This window comes from Sminthopsis crassicaudata, chromosome 2 (assembly GCF_048593235.1).
Source record: "Sminthopsis crassicaudata isolate SCR6 chromosome 2, ASM4859323v1, whole genome shotgun sequence".
Taxonomy (NCBI): Eukaryota; Metazoa; Chordata; class Mammalia; order Dasyuromorphia; family Dasyuridae; genus Sminthopsis; species Sminthopsis crassicaudata.
In genome coordinates, this window is record NC_133618.1 from 525,432,050 (window position 1) to 525,457,040 (window position 24,991).

Below are 24,991 nucleotides of genomic sequence, written 5' to 3' on the forward strand. Positions count from 1 at the left end.
CCAGTTTCCTAATTTAAAAAGAGAAACTAGAAATAGAAGCTTCATCATATATCACAGAGAGTTGTATAAAGATGAAATAAAAATGTACTTTAAGGTAATAAAAATAAAATTCCAAATAATTCAAAGGGATCTGAGATTTCATAGATTTAAAGCACAAATCATATAAACCTGCCCAACTAACATGTACCATTCTTCCCTGTCCTTCCATAATTTTTTACAGGCAGAATGGGATGTGTATAATGTATGAAAAAATAGAAAATATGACTAAATATATGGCATCATTATCAATATTCAACTAATATACCTCATTAAAACCTTTTGATTACCTGAAACTTAGATGCTGCTAAAGAGCTAAACTTCAGGAAATTATTGCCAAGTAAAGAGTATAGATGAGGTTAATGGAATTTTGTTTTCATACTCTAGAGCCAAAATGAGAACTAAGAAGAAAATAGTTTTTCCTAAGCTGGCTGCTTGGTCCAGAAATATTTCTTCAAGGGTTATTATAGCCTTGAAAGCATCAAACAGGATTTAGAGGCTATCACTATTGTCCCGGGAGAATATCAGAGTGTTTTCTATATACCAAGCATAAAGCAGTAGAAGACCATCACACTCAATGGCAAGTGAAATTCTCTTTACCAATTGTGTCAATCTTTGTAGGATTAGCTTCAAGTTTATATGAACCATATCTGGAACATAGCTTATAGAATAAGACATTATATTTTCCCAGCAAATCCATCTAGAAGTCTTCTAGACTCATAGAGTTTATTGAAGTAGAGAAGGGAGATGGGAAGAAAACAAAAGAAGCATGTGATAGTTTTAAGATGAGAGTCTACTATATATTACCTAGTTCCTATAACAAAAATGTTGGAAGAATGTGTAGGTAGTGAGCATTGATTGATGAACCCATTACCCACCATCCGTTGAGGATCATAGCATCACAGAAATGGAATTGGAAGATCTTAAAGGTCATCTAACCCAACCTCTCATTCGACAGAGAAGTAAATGAAGACACTGGTAAGTCATATGACTTGTCCAAGGTCACAAAGATAAGGAGCATTAGAAGTAAGATTTCAAAGAGGTCTCAGCTAGTTTTATAAGCCTGACATCAAACCACTTTTGTAGTTGAATTGACTGGATATGACTATAAAAAAAAGGACACATTCAGCTAGCCCTACGTATAAGCCTGTATCTGTTGCTTTATATTTATATTAAAACAGATCCAAAGTAGTTTAAATTAAAATGAAGTTAGAGAATTTTAATATGTAAAAAAAGTATATTAACAAACACTAAGAGGTTACCATATGCAAATGTAGCATCAACTATTAAAAATATAAATTTGGAAATTAAAAATAAAAGTGATATAGCCCTTAACTTCAAGTAATAGCAATTTATATTCCACTGTATAATTTATGCATATGTAATAAGTAATATTGCATATAATACAGCATATGCTTTATTAAATATATGCATATACATATATATGCAGAAAATCACTAATGTAGTCCTTTTCTGACCTTTAAAGACAATGGGTTTTCTATTTTCTATTTAAGTAATAATAGAACATTTTCATGTCACATTCATTAAAAGAGGAATCAAGGCAATTATTCATAAGAAAATTAATTTATAAAACTAGTTGAATAGAAAACAAATACAATTCAAAAGTACACTTCAAAAATCTTTTAGAAATAAATATTTTTCAAAAATGGTGGGGCAATTATGGAGCAAAATTAGTTGATAACTTATGGACATATCATGTACTCCATTGATTATCATATGGTATAAATAAACTATTAGAAAGGACGTAGTTCACCGAGTAGGTCCTCTGGGATAAAATTTTGGGAGGAAATGAGAACTCCTATAGGATGGATGGGTTTATTTGAATTACAATCTGCATCATTAAAAATAAGATTGATATTAATGAAAACATAGTTCCTTTGGAATATAGCTTATTTAAGAAGTAATAATTTTAATATTTAAGGAATAATTTATAGACTTAAACTTTTAGTTGCCCTTTCAAACAGGTTTGATCTTTGAGGCTAATTTTATATTCCTATATTTGTAGAAAGTCAGAACTGAAAGAGATCTTAGAGATGATTTAGTACATCCAGTCTTTTTAGAGAATCATTTCAATTGAACATAATTTAACTATATAGCATATGGGATAATAGACTCCCTGGAAGGGAGCAGCTTCTTTTATAGTTTTCATGTATAATGAAATGCAAAATTATTCTGATAGAATACAGTATTTCTCTAAACTTCACTTATTGTGAGAAAGTGTGATATGATAAATAAAATGATGAATTTGGAATCAGGAAAATTTTACTTCAAATCCTGATGTGGACACATACTAGCACTGAAAATCTGGGCATATTATTTCACTACTCATGACCTCTATTACCTGATATTTAGGAGAACACATATAATTCTCAGAATTTTGAGTTTGAACCTCCACATTCTATTTTAAAGCTAAACAGAATATTAAGAGAAATCAAGTTGAAGCCCATCATTTCTTCTCTATGACAATCCTGTAAAGCTTTGAAGGGAATTATCAGGACTTTTATTTTCCAAACAGAACATCTATGGATCCATTAACTTTCCCCATATGACATGGTTTTCAGATTGTTCAATCTCTTCTTTAGCACAAAGGAACTAATGTTTCAATTTCTTCCCTAAAATGGAACACAAAATTAAACACACAGTTCTGGGTGAGGAGTTGATCACTTTAGATGATTGTGTGACAGAATTTGGACACTATATTGCACTCATAAAGCTTAAGATTGCACGTTTCTTTAGCTGCTGCCTTGGGCTGTTGGTTTATATATTAAGCTTTAAGTATTATGAGCCAATGACATTTGAAGATCAATCTCAAAAATAGATAAAGCATCTCTGAAATTGTAATGCAAATCAATGGGAAAGTGGGATTTGATTTGCTCACAATTTTCAGGAACATACTTATTACATAAAGAAAAGTATTGGAAATATAGCCAAGGTCAGCTCCCACAGAATAACAGAAAAATTTGAATCCTAAGACTGAGAACAATGATGAAGTATCATCTAATCTACCTCACTGTATATGGATAGGGTCATATTTAAGCATATTAATAAAAAAATCCTCTGGGAGAATTAAATGCTCACACAGAATATTAGATGAAGAAAAAAACAAGCAGACCATTTCACTGATTCCTTAAGTCAACTTAATAGGATGCCACAGTGCCCTTTTCCATGTCAAAGAACAATCTACAAAGCATCTACCTTTCTGCTTTGGGGGGGAAAGGGAAAACTTAAATAAGAATTTACAAAAATGATTTCAAAGATAGTAAATATTTACAACTTTTGAATTCATATAAAATTATTGTAATAGCATGATTATATCTGGAATGGAGATGAAGTGTAAAGAGTAACATTACTTATTAAAACTTTTAGGATTTTGTTTTGGTATGAATTTGGATTCTAGAAAATTATTACACTGAGGAGAGGGAAGGCATTTGAGAATCAGGAAAATAAAACACTGTGTAGTATAGCATGATAAACTTGGAATCAGGGACACCCAGGATCAGTCCTTGCTTTCAGACTCTTATTAGTGTCATTCCAGCCATATAACACCTTTTTTGAACCTTACTCTCCGCTTCTCTAAAATTAAGTAGAAAAAGGGGCAGACAGGTGGGGCAGTGGATAGAATACCAGCCCTAAAGACAGGAGGACTTGAGTTCAAATCAGATCTCAGACACTTAACACTTCCTGTCTGTGTGATCCTGGGCAAGTCACTTAAATCCCCCATTTTCTCAGAAAAAAAAAAAAAATTAAAAAATTAAAATTAAAAAAGCACCTACTTTACAGAGTTGTTATGAGAAGTTTATGATATATTGTGTATAAAACACTTTGTTAGAATTGGAAGAGTCCAGAGAAATCACTCATTCATTTATTCATCCAGTAAACTTTCATGAAGCACTTATTGTGGGCAAGGTGCTATACTAAGTGCTGGTGATACTAACACAAATGTGAAACAATTCTTGACATCAAGGAAATTACTTTCTACTGAGGAAAAAAACCAAATACTCAGATAAACCAATACAAAATACATTCAGGGTACATACAAAGTGATTTCAAGAGGCACAAGGGCCCAATTGGGAGGGATCAGTAGGATCAGAGGAGGATTCCTGCAGGAGGTTACCCCTGAGATTTACCGGGAAGGTACATAGAGATTCTTTCATGTAATCAAACTACCTCATTTTATATACCAGTCATCAAAGAGGCAAGGAAGCATGCAGAAATAGAAGATGGAAGGTGTGTGTTTAAGTGTGTGAGCTGGAAGCCATGGGACTTTTGGGAAGAAAACAATTTAGTGAGAAATTTAGCAAGAAATCCACATTTTGATAGAAAAGAGAAATTCAATTTTGTATTACCCTAATAAAATATAGGTTGCTTAAGAGAAAAAAAAATTTTTTTCATTTTGTTTTTATGTCTTTGTACTTATCAGAGTTTCCTGCCCAGAGTAGGTACTCAAAACATGTTTGTTGAATTGCATTGGAAATGGTACCACAATAAAGAAAATTTGGGGACATCATCACCATCTAGAAACTTCTATAATTTCTAAGCATTTTTATAAAAACTAATCTTTAAGCCTTCACTATCTAGAAGTGATTTCTCTTTTTCTCATCTGATTTCACAGAAGTCTGTATTCTTCTTATTTATTTGTATGTAATGTGCATTAAGTTTATCTATGACATAAATAGCAACTAGAATGTAAATTCCTTGAAAGAAGGGACAAGGGACTATTATCCATTCATTTAACTTCCATAAAATCTAACATATCTAGAAAAAGGTTTGAACAATGAGAGTGAAAGCATATCTCTAGGCACATTTCTTCATCTCAGAAAATATAAGAATTTTGACCAGAAGAGAACTTTGTTCTCAACCAGAGACATAGAACCCTAACAAGTCAATCTTTAAACAAGACTCAGAAGTAATAATTAGTTGGCATGGAAACTATAAAAAACATGAGCCTTCTAGAAATTATGGATTAAGACTTTTGAATTAGTCAATTTTCAAAATTTTAAATAATATCTGATAGAAAAAATTTGATAGAAAAGAATGCTTCTTGCAAAAGCAAGGTGAGTCAAAAAAATTCTTAAAGGAAACTTCAAGAATTCCAACAGATTAAATTGAAAAGATCAAAAGGGAATTTTTCATTGTCATTTTTTTAGAGTCATCAAGGATTTTTTTGTATCAACAAATTTTATGATCAGCCCTCATATGAAAATTAATAGTTATTTGGAACATATCTTTTAATCTCCAAATATTGTTTACAAAAATAAAATAACGCTTCCTTAAAAACTCTTTAAAAAACTGATATATATGTTATATACTCCTAACCCAATGCATCTGTGACATAAATCTTATTGCCATAAAAAATGATGAAGATCATAATTCATCTATGTCTGCCCAATCTGTATATCTCATTTGTATTGTATCATAATTTTATCATGTGGGCTCTACTCCCATTGAGAGCATTCTTCCTATTAACTTCAAATTACACGGAAGATAATGGAGCACATCCAGATTGTCCATTGGTTTTTCCTCACTGAGTTTGTGACTGCTACATTATGTTTCTCCATCATATATACTTCTAATGACATTTATAGCACTTCTCCTGAATTATATGACATTGTAAAAAAAAAAGTTGTTTTCAATCAACATAAGGAATTATGGCTCTTCATTGCCAGCATCGAGGGCATTGTGACATAATAGATAATGGGCTAACTTTGTAGTCAGGAATACCTAAATTTATATTTGCTTGTGACATCCTCTGTGAACACAGCTAAATAACCTATATTCTTGGGACCTCAGGCACCTCTCAAAGAGTATTAACTAAAGATGAGTTGTCAATCTGCATCAGTACGAAAGGTATCCCACGTAAATGGAGTTACTTTTTCAGAAGTCCACTGTACTCCCCTCTTAAGATATAAAGTAAAACATACACATTTCATATCAAAAATATATTTGGTAATTGTATAAAAAAATGAATGCCTAAAAGTGAGGTTTCATTCTCTAAGCAAAAATTGAAGAGATGAAAATCTCAAGTCAATAACTAACTAGTTATTGATTTGGCAGTAACTTGTGCTTGGGCAACTCAATTAACTTCTCAACCTCTGATTTCTACATAGGAGTAACAGGCAGCCTAAATATTAAAAAAACAAAAAACAAAATACAAATAATTTTTCTTCAGTTTCTGGAAGGTATTGCTTTCCTACTACTTTGTAATTCAAATGCTTTAATTTTTAGGAAATTATCTTCCATGTTTATTTTGTAATCATATAATATTTCTGTATCTTGGGGGGTAATTGGTAATTTTTAGTTCAGAAAGACCTGCATCCAAATTCCACCTCTAATATTTTCTAGACTTAGGCAAGTCACTTATTCTCTCAGCCTCAGTTTCCTCATTTGTGAAATTGGGATAATAATAGACCCAGAGTTGTAAGGATTCACTGAAATAACGATTTTTCAAGCTTTGAAACATTACACAAGTGCTAGATGTTATTATATCACATCATCAGACACACTAGTTTCTTTGAAGACAAGGTCTCTATCTTTTCTATTTTTTTTTGTTCCATTCGACCAAACTCTATGTCCATTATATGAATAGCTAGGTGGCACAATAGATAGAATGCCTGGAATAAGGCATTTTTTTCTAAAGTTCAAATCCAATCTCAGGTACTTACTAACTGTGCGACCCTATGCAAGTCAGCCTCAGTTTCCTCATTTGTAAAATGATTAAGAGAAGGAAATGGCAAAGATATCATTTCCCCTTTATCCTGCCAGAAAAAAAAAAAAGGATCAAGAAGTATAAGTATTAAACAGTCCATGAACCCAACTACTACTTTAAGGCTACTAATATTCCCACTAAAGGCTGTCCTAAAATAAATCGACCTCTAAATAAAGGATTAAAATTTTACTAAAAATGAGAAAGAGAGATTGGGTAAATTAGTAACAAATATTATCATCTGAATATTACTTTATCAATTGTTTCTAATAAAATAAAGGTAAAAATGCTCCCTATTACATGTGACCACCTCCAGAGTTTTAATGGAGTCATGGCAAATCATAGAAAGAGAATGTACTTTTAAGTGTAAATTTGTACTTAACCTTTATTGTTCAAGGGATGTGATTCATTTCCACTCTGTAAGATATGCCAAAAAGATGTTTTTAAGTGTGTCAAAGTTTTAGGCTATAATCAATATTTGCTGTAAGTCCCATCATCTAAAGAAAAATATGAAATGTTCTGTAAAAAATTTTTTACTTATTAACATACATCTCAATTTTGAATGTTAACCTTGTGTATCTGCCCATAAAATTTGAAGACAGTTCATAATACATAGCTAAATTTAAATGTCTCAAGATGACAAAGCTTTGAAAGTACAATATTTACATTGTGAACTGATACAAGGCAGCTATATTAAGCATTGACAGTTGATATAAACTCTGAGTATTGAAGGTTTTAAAGGGAATTCCTTTTCCCTCAACAAGGACAACAAGGATTACGTGGAGGTGTTTTTTTTTTTTTTTTCTCTCATTGTAATAAATAGAATTTTTACAGTGATATTAAAGATTTCACATGTCCTCTGGCAATCAAATGAATAGTATGCATGAATAAAGAGTGCAGTTGTAAAGAATCAAACTAAACCAAAACAACCAAACAAAAAAACCTTTCAATATTCCAAAAGCCATGACCAAAGCCAAAGCTGGTCATTATTCTAATCTCAACTCAATACTTAATCTCTGCTTCGCAAATCCTCTTCTACTTCTGGACATATCCTTAGTTCTGGGCATTGCCTTATTCTGGGTCACATATGAGGATCAAAGGAGATGCCAGTCAAAATCACTTCACAAAATTTAATGTAAACTATCATTCTTATTGGTTTAAGTAATTTCCTTTAAACCACTTTTAGCTGTCCTCCTTTCTTTAGCCCTGCCCCATATCCATAACAACTGACAGATCACAGATTCATAGATTTAGAGCTTAGAGCTCCTGAAGTCAGGAAAAATTGAATTTAAATCTGACCTCAGAAACTTCCTAGTTGTGTGACCCTGAGAAAGTCACTTTCAACTATATTTGTCTCAGTTTTTTTCATCTGTAAAATGGGGATTTTAATAGCACCAGTTTCCCAGGGATGTTGTAAGGATAAAATGAAATAATGATTATGAAGTGCTTAGTGATACATACACACACACACACATACATACTTGTGTAGATTTATATATGTTATTATCATTAAAATCATCTCATCATTGCTTTTACAGTCTCCTCATTTATCAGATAAGGAAACTGAGGGTCAAAGAGGTATAGTGACTTGCCCAAAATCACACAGGTAGGAAATGTACAGTTGAATGGTCCAGATTTAGAGTCAGAGGATAGGATCTGGATTCAAATCCTGCCATTGCCGCTTACTATATGTTACTGCATTTGCCTGAGACTGAAGAATGTTTTTTTCCCTCACTTACCAGTATTCTATTTTATTTTTCACTTACATGTAAAGATGGCTTTCAACATTCACTTTTATAATATTTTGAGTTCCATTTTTTCTCTCTCCCTCCCCAAAGTAGTAAGAAATCAGATATAAATGTACAATCCCAGTTAACATATTTCCACATTAATAATGTTGTAAAAGAAGAATCAGACGAAAAGGGAAAAACCTTGAGAAAGGAAAAACAACAAAATGGCAATAGTGTCCTTCAATTTCAAGTTAAAATCATCTCTTCCATATTAAATAGTATAGTTCTTAGGGTCTAAGTTAGCAGTAATATGAGACCTTTAAATTATTCAAGTGTCTTTTATTGAAAAAATATATATATATACAAACATGTTTACATACAGACATATAGATATGTGTTTGCTATACCTATTTGCTTATTTTTTTCTAAAGGCTAATTAAGTTTGGCTGATATTCATTGATTGGGGGTGGGCAGGCCATGAGCCATAATACTGAAAACCCAAGAGACCCTGGAAGTAACCACTATAATCTCAAAGGGAGGGGTCAATGACCTCTGGGACTTATTCTGTCAATGAGGTGTAGGTCAGTGAAACAAACCTCAATAGTATGCTATATAAAAAAGGAATTAGATTTCTTCTTCTTGACCCAAAAAGACAGAACTAGAAGTATTGAATGGAAGCAACAGAGAAGCAAATTTAGATTTGATACAAAAGAGAAAAAGCATAAAAATTCAAGCTTTTCGAAAATTGAATGTCTCATAATGGCTTCCCCTGACTCTTTACATGTTGTACTAAAGCAAAAAACAAAAACAAAAACAAAACAAAACAAAAAAACAAAAACAAAAACAAAAAACAGAATGACCATTGGTTTAAGATGCTGGTCTTGGTTACAATTGGATTGAATTGCCTCTGAACCATCCCTCCTCCTGACCCCAACTTTTTTTTTTTTTTTTTAAATCTGCAAAACCCATGAAAACTGTAGCTAGGATAGTTAAAGAGATGGTTGTGAGTATCTAAAAATTCCTACTTAACTCATTTCAAGAACTCCCTTGAAATGGAATTTACAATTGTGATAATCAGTAATTAAGTATTCATCTGGCCTTCAAAAATTCCAGAATAAAATGGATGAAACAATAAGTCATTCATCCTAAGTGGTTCAGAAATAAAAAGCAAAGTGAGGCTAATGGTCAAAATAAGGTACACAAAAAAAACCTCCTTTTCTGTAAAGAATATAAAACACTTTCCAAAATCTACCTTTAAAGAAATCTTCGTTTTAGTAGGTAATCTGCATTATTACTAAAATACCTAGCCTAGGTTTGTAAGAATCATTTTACAAAGAATATGGGAAAAATATGATTAAGGAAAACTATTTTGAATTATGAGGTATGGCCAGACTTTTTGAGTAAATAATTGCTTGCACTTCTGGGAAGCCACCTTTATAATCTTACTGTGATAGCCTCCTTGCAAAAGTATGGAATGAGTCTATGCCAATGAATAGCATTGGATGAGAGCCCATTCAGACAGCTTCCTGGAAGCCCTCTCTATGTGAATTAATGTCTTGTTTGGTCACAAAGTAAACCTTTTGACAGAGACCCAAAATCTTACTGTGCTAAAAGGAAAATGAACTTGCTTATTTAAAAAAAAGTTTTAATAGAACTATTCCTCAGAGATTTCTTAATTTTAAGATACTACCTATCCACTGAATTATCAATTATTCTTCCTATAATGTAGAAAAGTAAGGATGTTGTCATTTAAAGAGCAATAGAAATTGGGTTTTCGTGTGCCAAATAAAGGCAGTGTCTTTTTAAGAGACAAAATCAAATTAATTAGGCAAGAAAGTATCAAGTTTCTAAAAGAATATACTAGGTGCTCCAGATATAAATGCAAGTACAAACAGAATCACTACCCTGATCAATCTTAAGCTACTTCTTGTTTAAAAAAAAAGGAAGTCAGTAATATGACTCTCATATTGTGAACACTATATTTTACATACAGGCATGTATTTTTGTTAGCCCAATACTTACTACATTTATTATTTTAATAAATTATCCAATATAAACAAGGAAAGAGCCTCGTGTTAACACTATAAATATCATTCTTTTGTCCCATATAGAAACAGTCCTGCAGTATTTTGGTAAAAAGAGGAGGGGGAGGCACTAAGTACCTTCATCACTTTAATATGACTACATAAATATATACATCTAATCACACAAGTTGTCAATACACAGCAGATAAAGAATACATTTTACCCAAATGATGAAAGGCAGCTTAATTAATTGTGATAAATGAATAGCTTATGATAAATACATACAATATATACATACAATACATATACATTGTGTGTGCATATGTGTATGTACACACGTATGTATTTGTATGTATGTATATATACCATATATATCACAGGTTTATTAATTCATTGAGCTGTCTATTGTTGCAGGAAATGTTCATCTTTTGTTGAACTACACAGGTCTCCTGAATTTGAAATGCTGCAAATCATGATCTTAGAAGAACTCGTTACAAATAAAACAACAAGTCATGAAAGAAGATTGAATGGACGTAATAAGGATATAACATTTTCAACAGTGACTTGTCTGTTAGAAATGTCATGCAGTCAAGAATGATCTAGAAAACATATGACCAGAATGTAAGATTGAAGGACACTATTATTGTAGTACTTTTTAATTACTTTAGAAGAAGCCATACATAAAATGTGTCTTCTTTAGGAAGAAATTTTTTTTTAATTAGACAAAGAAAGGTATTAAATGAGGTGCAGTTGAGAGGTTACATCCTGCATCAGAAAAAAAAAAAGTATCCAAACACATTGATAAAATCATATCTATTAACATATCAAAATATAAACTCCTATTATTAGTGACTCAATTAAAATAGAAACAGGCAACTAAAGGATTTTTGGAAAAACAACCAAGGAAGAAAAGAAACAGAAACTAAAGATAAGGAAAAGCAATGTGGTGCTGTGGAAAAAATGGATTTACCCTGAAAGAACCCACCTAGAGGCTCAGGTGGGAAAAGTGAAGCTATCCTATCTCTGACATTTCCTGATAGAAAGACCTTGGAAAAGTAATTAAACCTTTCAATTGTAAAATGAGACAATTCAATTAGTTGATCTATAAAGTTTCTCCTAGCTTGAAGTCTATAATTACCGATTTCTCAATAGTTCTCTCCAATTTCATCACTTTTAGGATTTAAGGAAAGGAGTAATGACATGGAATCATTGCTTGAAAACTGGGCATGTCAAAAGCAGGCAGGAAAACAAACAGTAAGGTTAAATTTATGAAGAGTCATTTGGAAATTGGGAATTTTGATTTGGTGAATGGAAAACAGGAGAACGAGAATTCAATTAAATAACTCTAGGAAGAGAGACATCCTGTCTTTAATAAATAAAAGCTTACTATGTGCTTCCTCTTCATATCGTCCCTTTGGCTATAATCTTTAAGTGCTTCATATCATTAGTGACTCTCAACAACAGAGTAACATTTACATCTTGACACTAGACTACAGCCTTCAGGGTCATCCACCTTCTTTCACTTGTGATTTATTTCTCTAAAACACAGCTCCAAGGACTCTGTGGTACATATACACAAATAAGAGGAAAGTTCTTTAAAAAAAAATACTGTTATGCTACTCCTCATTTTCCAGTAAAATACATCCTTACTGCTTTATCTCAAAAGCTTCTTACACAGTTCTCCTTTCTTGAGCTACATCCTGGTGGAATCTTATCCTTCTAATGTTTTGGAGAACTCTGAGATGGCGCCTGTACAATTTGATTTTGTGCAAAAATACACACCAAATCTGATTTCTGTTGCATTAAGAAGTCCTCTGGCAAAATTTACAAAACAAGAAATGAAATAAACTATGGTTTTAGAAATATCCTGCAAGCTTTTTTTCCTCTTCATACCTAACCACTAATATTTTTTCTAAAAAGGATCAAAAAACAATTTAATTGAATATTTAAAATATGATTTAATGCTTAAAAGGCCACAAGTTAGATGCTAAATATAAAAATGATTTGGGTTTACTTACTGGAAATATTTGTAACATGAACCCAGTTAATAATATACTAATATTTGAAAATCAAGTTCACTCTAAAAGAAATGAACTGGTGGTTATCAATTTCTAAAAATTTATCAAATAATATTTTGATTGATAGTTGGTTATTATAAGATAAACACTATAACACTAAGTTGCCAATAACAGTAGAAATATGTGTTTCTACAGTTATTTGGGGGTATGTAATATTTTTTCTCTTAAAATGAATATTTGAAATATGTCAAAAATTTAATAGCCTTTCAAGGAGAAATTTAACTGTATGAAATAGTATGGTCTAGTATAGGGATAGGCATCAGAAAAATAAATTCTGATTTTGGATATATACCAACTATATGCCTTCAACAAATCTTTTGGCTTCTCAATTTCTTCATTTATAAAATGGCTATTTCATACAGGCCTTCTTACTTCATAAAGTAGTGTGAGAGATCAAACAAAACTCTATTATTAAAACTCCAAAATTAAAAAAAAATGCAAATGTAAAAGGAGACTTTCATTTGAAGACAAGCCAACTACTATATTTTTAGAAATTGTGGGCAATGGAAAAACATTGCAAGCCTTTGACTTTTAATTTGATGACAGGTGAAAATCCTAGAGCTCCCAGAACATAATGTAAACTTACTTTTATTTTACAGCATCAAATAGAATTAATAAACTGATTATAAATTCCTCTATAAATCTCTGAGCAATTCAGAAAATAAAAGCAATTTTGAGGAAATATTCAATTCAACAGATATTTATTATATGTGAGCCACTGATAAGCACTAAGGATACAAAAAAAAAAAAGATTCTAGATACACATTCTCTCACATTCATTCCCTTCCCTCAAACTTCATTGCCACCATACTAATTCAGTCCTTTATTACTCAATCTGCTATAACTGCCTGCTAATTGCTCTCCAGCATTTCAATTCTCCTTCTTCTAATAGGACAGGTGTTACTAAGCCATTTCCTTGCTTAAGAAAACTACAGCAAACTTCCTACTGCCGACATATCAACTCCTTAGATTTTTAATAACCCATCATAATCAGACTCTAGCCTATTTTTCCAGATTGATTTTATATCACTCCCTTTCATATTCTAGTCAAATTGTCCTACTTACTAAACTCCATACAACCTATTTCCTGTATATTGCCCACCATCTCACATGAGGATCAGATGTAAAAAATGCAACAGGGTCTTGAAGATCAATTAATCCATTTTACAGATGAGCAAACTCAAGGTCTCCAAAAGATAAAGTGATTTTTAAAAAACATCATCATTCTAATAATTATTCAAGATAGAAATGCAAAGCTGACTCTGACTCCATGTTCAGTAGTTGATCTATTATCCTATCACATCTCTTAGTAAAACCAGGCTCCAGAGAAGTCCAAAAGCATAAGGATTGATTGAAATTCTTTGCTATGATATTCGTTTATTAAGAATCTTAGGTCTTTGGCCACTTAATATGCCATGGAAACTTCTTCAGAAAATTGGGATAGTTTCCTCTCTCCTAACCAGAGAATAAAGGAAGTAGCCAAAACTGGGATTGGAGTCCCTTTGTCTCTCCTTTCCCAACCAAATAGGGAAGGGAGGGATGACAGAAAAGAGACTTCCTGTTGAAAAGGACACCAAAGCACTAAAATGGAACTCTGGAACACCTCCATAAGAGATGCAGAGAGGACTGCTGTAGGAAGCACAGCTCTGTCCCTTGTCGGTTTGTGAACTCCAACAAAGAACATCCCAAAAATACAATATTGGAAGGCAGTCCTTTCTTCCTCAAGTTCCACCTCTGTTTTAGTCTCACTGGACACAAACCATAGGCACCATTTGGCGATAATGAGCTTCCCTAGGTTTTTAGTGAAGATTGGCTATTCTTACTCTCAAGCTCCTCAAAGCCCTGAATATTTCCTTTTAGTCTTTATTCTTATTGGAGAGGCTGGCTTGCTAATTTTTACTTTTCTGGTGACCAAAACTAGATTAAATTTATATCTTATGTATGATAATGCTGCACCACTCAGTTATGAACTGAATGCATTTTTAGCAATGGTTGGCAAGTATGCCAACTTATGATGAGATGCCCAGATTGTGTTACTCCTCTGGTGCTTATCAACTAAGGCAATTTATAGTGTCCAGTCTTCTCTTCTGTTCTCTTCTATCCCAATTTATCCCTACTTTCAATGGAATATTCCCACAGTTCAATAAAAAGCATGACTTTTGGACTGACTACTTAGGTCACCCCTCCTTATAGTCTTGTAAATTAGACTCTGGAGTAATACAAAGTAGCTGAACATACTGGTGGAGCTATTGATAAACAACCAAAGAAGAGAAGAAGTGAAAAGCCTTGGAAGGAGCTGGAGCAGAAGAGTGGAATGTAAGAATACATAGAAAGGAACTAAGAAGAAATACAGTGGTAAGAGTAGTAATGTGGGATTGAAGATGGAAGAGCTAAAATTAAATCTCTGAAGAGCTACTTCCTTAAAGGCAATAAAAGATGATCTAACATTTTCTGGTCCCAATGCACCTCACGGATATCTAGGGAGGTCAAGGATTTCAAGTCCAAAAAGTAAGAGGGGAACTGCTTAAGTTCTTGGATGGTCTTCTCTTTTATGAACTTAGAGTTACCACAGTTTTTTCCCCTTTAGCTTCTCTTCCCTCCTTTGAAGACTTTCCTAAATTAAAAAGCAAGGGGAAGGTTGGGGAAAGTAAAAGTATATTTAGTTAAAAGCCCACAAAGATCATAGATAGCTTGTATTCCACTCAATACCAGTCCACATTGATTATTTATTTAAATTTTTCATTATTTAATTTATGAACTAAAACAAGCATTTCCATAACATGGTATAATAAAAAAAGATACTACAAATCTATTGTGCACAATTTACTATTAATATATAATAATGTATAATATGTTATATATGTAATATATCACATGTTATATATAATACATGTCCTAATATATATTAAATATATACAATGTAGTAATAATATATAATAATTATCATGTAAATTTTTTATAAATTTTCCTTCTGCACTGCACTCCTTGCACTAGAGATGGCTATCATTAAAATGTGTGTGTCTTTTTTTTTTAATACTTCTATTTATACATACTTCTATTTATCAATACTTTTTCTGAATGTACATAATAACTTCCTTCATATGTCCTTTGTAGTTAATGTGGGTATTTATAATAGTTTAAAAAAAAAAACTTATTTGCTCAAAGTTGTTCTTAAAATAATATGGTTATACTGTATACAGTGTACTCTTGGTTCTGTTCATTCCAATTAGAAAAAAAGGTCCATGCTGATTCTGATTAGATTCGATGCACTACTCTATTTTTTTTTTTTTTTTTGAGAAAGGATTGAGAAAGAAGAGGAGGCAAAGTGAAAACTCAGAGGAAGACTAATCAATGACAGATGTCCTGAGTCTAAGAGGGGTTATTAGGCAGAGGTGATACCATGTGAGGCTTTGTAACATTTGCTATTGTGGGTAAACACACTACATATGGTACATATGGTACTCCTGTCTTTGTTGATTTGGTATACAATTTATAGTCTTAGAGAATTGCCTGAGGCCTTGAGAGTTAAGTGACTTATACAGAGTCACACAAACAATAGCTATCAAAGGCAAGGCTTTAAGGGAGGTTTTGTTGATTCATAGACAGGCTCTCTATCATAAAGATGCCAGTGTAGTTATAGGAAATTCAATGGCTTCCTTTCCTTTTATTTCTATCACAACATTTTATTATTAACAACACAGGTTGCAATGCAAGAAAATTTTTTTTCTTTTTTTTTTTTCCCCTGAGGCTGGGGCTAAGTGACTTGCCCAGGGTCACACAGCCAGAACGTGTTAAGTGTCTGAGGCAAGATTTGAATTCGGGTCCTCCTGAATTCATGGCTGGTGCTCTATCCACTGCACCACCTAGCTGCCCCCTGCAATGCAAGAAATTAAAAAAAAATTCTCAACTAAATCTTGTTATCATTTTTAATGTTCTGTGTTTAAAGTTTCAAAGGTGCTCAATGGAAACTCAGGCAACACCTGTGAATAAAGTCCAACTGGCAGTCTCATAACATAAATAGTAGATTTACCATTGCTTTGTCTAGGGGAATTTGGATGAATCTGAATAAATTTGTATTCTGATTATAGAAAAGGAGGAACCAAGCTGGTGTCTAAATGAAATATTCAATCATCTTCCAGGTTTCAAGATGTTCAAAAGATATCCTTTAATTATCTATGCAGCTGCCAGAGAACACAGGACTCTTGGATGAAAAAAGGAAGATCTAAGTCTTAACGAAAGGGACTTAATTTTTAGTATAAAAAATAAAATGGAGATGTGAGTAGAAGTTTGGCCAAATTGGCACTGGAAATGAATCAATAAGCACATAGACTATTCCAAAAGGGAAAAAACAAAACAAAACAAAACAAAAACTTCTGTGACCATAAAGATCAACTCTCTGGCCTTTCTTAATCAGGCAGGGAGACCTCACAGAGGGTGGGGGAAGACTCATTTACTATAGAAAAAGACAGTCACAGAAGGGTTTCCCCAGTGAGGTATTCAACTATGTGTAAAATGCTTTCCCAAACCAGACAGATTTCCTTCTGAAAAGCCCAGCAGGCAGAGGAAGTCTGCCCTGAGACCTTCTGCCAGAGAAGGCCGCAGGACTTTTTCTGGTGAATAGATGTTTTCCATTGATTTACTACAAATGTAGGGGTTTGTTTCACAATTTAAAAAAGGCATTTTGTCATCAGTTCATTTTGTAGGTAAAAGACTTTGAAAACTTTGTGTGCAATAAAAAAAGATTATTTGCTTTACCCCTATTTGATACATCATCTTCACTCCAACACAGTTTAACTTGAAATTTAAATTCAACCAATAATTCCAAGGTGACAGTTTTAACTGCAAAGTCTCCATTTCTACCACAACCAATTTATTTAATGGAAGATTTTAGAGCACTTCCTTAAACTGATTCCAAACAGCTTGAGAAAAAAATAGTGGAGGGGAATCACTTTCAAATGCATTTAAAAATAGAAACCATTACAGTTTTCACATATACTAAATCTTAGCCTTAAATGTTATTGTAAACTAAACTGAACCTCTCAATTCCATTTTAGAAAGGATTTGTAAATGATAGCAATGTGGCCATTATTTAAATAAAAACAAAACAAAAACATAGCTTTATTAGACAAAAACAACCTTATAACTTACACATAAAAAAAACAATATAAATGTAACAATTGCTATCAAAATATAGCTAAAAGGCTACATTTATTCCATATGAACATACCAGGAAGACAATATGACAAAATGTCTAGAGTCTATCCTCTAGAGAAATGAGCTTGGAGTAAGGAATACCTAGTTTCAAATCCTATCTTTAATACTTACTAATTATGTACTACAACTAAATCTTAGCTCCCTCATCTATAAAAATGAGGATAAGAAAACCATTTCTTTCACAAGGGAATGAAAGGTTCAAATGAGAACATATATACATACATAAAAAGCACATTCAAAATGTGCTATAAAATAGTCATATTGTCCCACAATGCCTAGTTTTCTAGTCTGTTGCAATTGATCAAATTCATTTGTTTTGAAAAATTAAATTACTTATAAAGCCTTCCTAATTATTTCATAACTCTCCAAAATTCAGTTTCTTCATCTTATCTACATTTTATCTTTGAGCCCAGTATATGGCACATAATTGGCACTTCTCTAAATCTCTGAGAGACAAAAAACCCATGTCTAGGAAACATACTTCTAAAAACAGACAGGGGGAAGCAGAGTTGGTTAGCATTCAAAATACAATCCAACTTTGCTGATGGTTATTTATGAGCTAGGTAAGTAGAAGGAAAATTCAAGCAATTCTTCTGATATATTGACTCTTTGAGTCAAACTTTGAACATGTAATCTATCTTTCATATTCTTTCTGTTTTGATAGAATGAATAACTGAGATGGTAAAATTAAAAGAGCACTATATAGGAATCACAAAACCTGGGTTGTAGTTTTAGCTGTTTAATCATGGATATAACGCATAGTATCTCTCAGGGAAGAATAATGTCCTCCTAACCTTAGCACAGGATTGCAGTGAGGACCAACAAAGATCATATGCATAGAGATGTTTATAAAACAACAATCCTCTATAAAGCACTATTATAACACTGAAAAGTTTTGGTTATTATTTACATGATAAAATTAAAGAAGCTTTTTTGAGATGAAAACAATCAGATATGGTAAATATTTAACAATCAGCTTTCTCAAAATATATGATACACTTTTTAATTTAATTTGCATAATTAACATTTGCTCTTTGAATTAAGTCCAGACAATCAAAACACATGATCAAGCCCTGATTGGTAGTGTTTGCCAATTTCCAGCTTGTAAATGTATACACTTAAAATTTAACAACTGGCTTTCATGAGCTTAGCTCCAGAATAACCTAGAATAAAATCTTTCTTTTCTCTCTTCCACACAGTTGGGAATTGAATCCATTACAAGGAAGTAATTAATCAATATGTAATCAAATCAGTACTGTTATTACTACTGGGAAGGAAGCAATTATTTCCTCAGTGACATATTTACCCTCCCTTTGACTTCCCAAGCTGAAATATCTATATTTTCCTGGCATCCTTCATCAGATTGCTCACTTGCAAAATATAAGATCCTTGAGATCAGGACTTACATTTGTATCAGCACCCATTAGGTTAGTGCTTTGACTTTAGAATGCACTTAATGAGTATTTTTTTTTTTCATTCATTCAATCAAAAAGTAAAAGAGATGTGGTCACAAAGACTAATCATAGGATAACACAATTAAGAATGAGAAAAGGCCCATTGTGCCAGAATAATTGTCATGATCTTATAAGTATATGTAGTAAAATAATTTATTTGTTTGCCATACTGGGATAAATCTAGGGTAAATGTAAAATTGTATAAAAAAAAACCTGTTTCCACATCTAGGAAATACAAGACAAAATTTAGAAAACATGACATTTCCTTATTCCTCTATCATAGAGCACATGAATAAATCAATACTTTATCAAATGTATACTTACAGTACTTCATTGTAAGTCTAAGTGCCTTTCCTGCATGAACTTGATAGTTTTCTCAGTGGATAGATTTAAAAATTGGAGCTAATATTCTAGACTCCTCCCAAAAATATTTTTCAAATTAAAATTAGCACTTTACAAAATTTCCTTGATATTACACATCTGCCATAGTATAACACAATTGAAAATGTCACTAATAATAGGGGAATTTATTAATTAAAGTTTTTGTGTAATAATGATTTTTACCAAGTAAAAATATTTAAATGATTAAGCTTACTTATTTACTAAAAGAAAACAATTATTATGTGCTTACTATGTGCCAGGCACTACATTGAGCACTTTTATTATTTGATCCTTACAACTCTGCAAGATATGCACTATTATTATCTCCATTTTCCTGTTGAGGGAATTAAAGCAGACAGAATAACATGCCCAGAATCATATAGCTACTCATGGTTGTCTTATATAAAGCTTAGAAAATACATTGATATAAATTATTTCATTTTATGTTTTTAATTGATGAGAAATTTGAGTCTGAGATTGATTCAGATAAAATTATATAGTAAGTACCAAAGATAAAACTCAAATATGTGTTTTTGACTTCAAAACCTATATGCAACATCACAATTGCAGAATCAATTATGACAAAGGTCAATATTAATCTTATTAGAGTTTTCATTTTAACACACATGTAAATGCACACATATTACACATACTTTAAATTATCTTTCAAATTTCCCTTTCCTGCCAAAATACTGCAGCATCAAATCTCCTACCACTGTAACTTCTATTTGAGTGGAAGAGAGCATACCTCAAAATGAGATTCAGAAAAACAGAAAAATAGTGGGCAGAGCTTTAGTATAACATGGAACCAATAGAATTATTCTTTGAAGCACTATGAACAGAATGAAGACCAATGTGACAGAAAGCCCTTGAGGTTTCATTCTTGCATACAAGGATACCAACCTAGAGGGTAATTGCCCCCTGAACTATATAGCTATCAATTTAGAGGGGAGAAGATTGGCCCCTGAGAGGGACCTAACAAGAATCTACCCAGCTTGAATGGAAATAGCTATCTGCAACACCTGCTTACTACAAGTAGTCCACCTTCTAGGATGCCCCACAATATCTTTACCCTTTGAGATTAAGGTACTATTGGAGGCAGTATGGCAGAGAGACAAAAAGTACAGTTTCTGATGACAAAGGTGGTTAGTCATTTTCACTCATGTTCAACTCTTTGTGAGTGCACTTGTTTTGTTTTGTTTTTTGAAAAGATAATGGGGTAGTTTGTCATTTTCTTCTCCAAGTCATTTTAGAGATGAGAAAACTGAGTCAAAAAATGTTAAATTACTTGCTCAAGGCCACAGAGCTCTTAAATATCTGAGACCAGATTTGAACTCATGAAGGTGAGTCTTTCTGACTCTAGGCCTAGTGCTCTATCAACTGTACCATATACCTGCATGAAGGCAGAGGATCTGGGTTCAAATCCTCAGCCATTTATTACCATGTCTTTGCTAGGAAGACTTTTTTTAAAGGCTACCTTTAAGAAAATTAGACATATTAGTGACAATTTCATGAGGAAACAATTGAAAATACAAACATCATTGCAGCTTTCAAAAAAAATTATGATATATTTCCATGTGTGAAACTTTTTCAAAGGTTTGATACATTTAATATTATAGTATCCTCCTTAGTTCCAGAAAAAAAATGCAATTTTTATTTTCTGTTCACAAGTATCACTGATCACATATTGAAAACAAGCATGTAGTAACAAATTTTCATGACAGACATATACACTCATCAGTTTGTAAATTAGCTGCTTTTGTGAAGCCTTATTAATAAAATGGAAAGTAAAATTTAGGTCAGTTCATTTACAAGCTCAGCTAATGGTCTAAAAACATGGATATCATTCTACAACATAAATTCAGTTTCACTCTGATCCAATTATAAACATTAGCACCATCAAAAAGTTATGATGACAAAGTTTGTTGTAAAATGGAATGATCTAACTATAAAATCGGATTAATTTCTAAATCATATTCTTGTTGCTAAAAGAGAAATATCACAGTCATTGTTAAAATATAAAATGAAAGCAATTAATTTTAGTGCCCACTGAGAATTAAATTATCAATAAAAAATTATATTTGAATTGCACCTGTTAAACAAAAACAATATTTCTCATAATAGTTTAATTTTTTTCTTTATGTTTTGCTCAAAATTAAGAAATCAAACATTATTTCTTCTGGAAAATAAAATATGCAATAATGGAAGATAATAATGGAAATTGGTAGTCTTTAAAACCTTGACAATTGTAAGAGAAAATTGATAGCAGAATAGGTCAGAAACAGGGCACTTGGCTCCAGATTTTCCAAAGTGATATATTATGAACTCATATTCTCAATGTGTTCTAAGTAGCAGAAAAGTTCCAATGTAAGAATATGCCAATAAATTTTGCACTTACTTTGCAAAGGAATGTTTTTAATGCATTGTAACTCTAGCTCTTCTGACTGTACATTCTTTGGCAGTGTCTTCATCTCTCCATTTCCATTGTCTGCTATGGACAGTGGTGGACTGTTGATGGATATCTTTCTTAAGGTTTTCATATATTGTTGAACTTCAGCCAGCAGAACTGCCTGTATTACTTCAATGACCTATTCAAATAAAATTCAAAGGAAAAAAAATGATGTTTTTGCAGGATTATTTTACAGGATTTTGATGGTAATTTTGATGGTGATATCTGAGTATGAAGCCAAAAATAATCCTTTTCATCTATTAAATAATTGAATTGTTTTACACATGGAAAATGAGTATATTGTGCAATTTGTTAAAAATGTTAAAGTACAATTTTAAAAGTCCTTATATCCTAAAAGCATGAAGCTATAGAAAAATAATGAAGTGGTTACTCATAAATACCAGATAAATAGTCTACTTCTTTCAAGAAAATTAAGGAAATAGATTCACAATTTTCTTGAAAGTAAAAATTATGGTATAATGCACAAAATGATGTATAGCTTTTAAAAAATATTTTGAATACTCTAAGTCATATGCCTGGAAAAGCTGAAATTCCTGTATTTTATAGAATTTTGAATGTGAAATTTTCTTAGTGACATTTCTATGGTACTTAATACTGAAATTCTAACTCTTTGTATGTATCTACATATATGTTTCTAAACATGGTATAGGCTAGTAGGGTTAAAGCTAGACAGTATTTTAGATGCTGTTTAGCTCCCCTTTCTACTTCCTAACTCCACCAAAGCAAAATAAAACTAACCCAACAACAACTTTTATTCATGACAAAATTAAGGCCTAGAAGGGTTAAAAATGATTAAAGATTTTTTTTTATTCATTTTTCCAAATTATCCCCTCCCTCCCTCCACTCCCTCCCCCCGATGGCAGGTAATCCCATACATTTTACATGTGTTACAATATAACCTAGATACAATATATGTGTGTAAATACCATTTTCTTGTTGCACATTAATTATTAGCTTCCGAAGGTATAAGTAACCTGGGTAGATAGACAGTAGTGCTAACAATTTACATTCGGTTCCCAGTGTTCCTTCTCTGGGTATAGTTATTTCTGTCCAATTGATTAAAGATTTTAAGATTATTGCTCTAACTTACATGAACTGATGCTGAGTGAAATGAGCAGGACTAGAAGATCATCATACACTTCAACAACAATACTATATGATGATCAATTCTGATGGACGTGGCCTTCTCCAACAATGAGATGAAACAAATCAGTTCCGATAGAGAAGTTCTGGGAGATGACTATGAACCACTATATAGAATTCCCAATCCCTCTATTTTTGTCTGCCTGCATTTTTGATTTCCTTCACAGGCTAATTGTACACTATTTCAAAGTCCGATTCTTTTTTTTTTTTTATAAATTTTTTGACAGTATATATGCATGAGTAATTTTTTTTATAATATTATCTCTTGTATTCATTTTTCCAAATTATCCCCTCCCTCCCTCTACTCCCTCCCCTTGATGACAGGCAATCTCATACATTTTACATATGTTACAATATAACCTAGATACAATATATGTGTGTAAAAACCATTTTCTTGTTGCACATTAAGTATTAGATTCCGAAGGTATAAGTAACCTGGGTAGATAGACAGTAGTTCTAACAGTTTACATTCACTTCCCAGTGTTCCTTCTCTGGGTGTAGTTGTTTCTGTCCATCATTGATCAACTGGAAGTGAGTTGGATCTTCTTTATGTTGAAGATATCCACTTCCATCAGAATACCTCTTCATACAACATTGAAGTGTACAGAGATTTTCTGGTTCTATTCATTTCACTCAGCACCAGTTGATGTAAGTCTCTCCAAGCCTCTCTGTATTCCTCCTGCTGGTCATTTCTTACAGAGCAATAATATTCCATAGCCTTCATATACCACAATTTACCCAACCCATTCATCTTCCTGTTTCTAGCCACTAGGAAAAGAGCTGTCACAAACATTTTGGCACATACAGGTCCCTTTCCCCTCCTCAGTATTTCTTTGGGATATAAGCCCAATAGCAGCAATGCTGGATCAAAGGGTATGCACAGTTTGATAACTTTTTGGGCACAGTTCCAGATTGCTCTCTAGTATGGTTGGATTCTTTCACAACTCCACCAACAATGCATCAGTGTCCCAGTTTTCCCACATCCCCTCCAACATTCATCATTATTTGTTCCTGTCATCTTAGCCAATCTGACATGTGTGTAGTGGTATCTCAGAGTTGTCCTTAATTTGCATTTCTCTAATCAGTAGTGATTTGGAACACTCTCTCATATGAGTGGATATAATTTCAATTTCATCATCTGAGAATTGTCTGTTCATATCCCTTGACCATTTATCAATTGGAGAATGGTTTGATTTCTTATAAATTAGGGTCAGTTCTCTATATATTTTGGAAATGAGACCTTTATCAGAACCTTTAACTGTAAAAATATTTTCCCAATTTACTTCCCTTCTAATCTTGTTTGCATTAGTATTGTTTGTACAGAAACTTTTTAGTTTGATGTAATCAAAATCTTCTATTTTGTGATCAATAATGATCTCTAGTTCTCCTCTGGTCCTAAATTCCTTCCTCCTCCACAGGTCTGAGAGGTAGACTATTCTCTGTTCCTCTAATCTATTTATGATCTCATTCTTTATGCCTAAATCATGGACCTATTTTGATCTTATCTTGGTATATGGTGTTAAATGTGGATCCATATCTAATTTCTGCCATACTAATTTCCAGTTTTCCCAACAGTTTTTTTCAAATAATGAATTTTTATCCCTAATGCTGGTATCTTTGGGTTTGTCAAAGACTAGATTGTTATAGACGTACCCTTTTTTGTCTTTTGTACCTAATCTGTTCCACTGATCGACTGGTCTATTTCTTAGCCAATACCAAATGGTTTTGGTGACTGCT

At 32.4% G+C, this 24,991-nt stretch overlaps 1 protein-coding gene across 3 annotated transcripts in view; it reads right to left on the reverse strand.

Moving 5' to 3' along the window:
- Window positions 1-24,991, reverse strand: part of WDR72 (WD repeat domain 72) — a 275,177-nt gene that overhangs the window by 56,633 nt on the left and 193,553 nt on the right. For all 3 annotated transcript variants that reach the window (XM_074294549.1, XM_074294547.1, XM_074294548.1), the window contains one exon: window positions 22,040-22,229. In XM_074294549.1, the coding sequence (XP_074150650.1) occupies window positions 22,040-22,229 (190 nt within the window). The remainder of the gene's footprint in view (window positions 1-22,039; window positions 22,230-24,991) is intronic.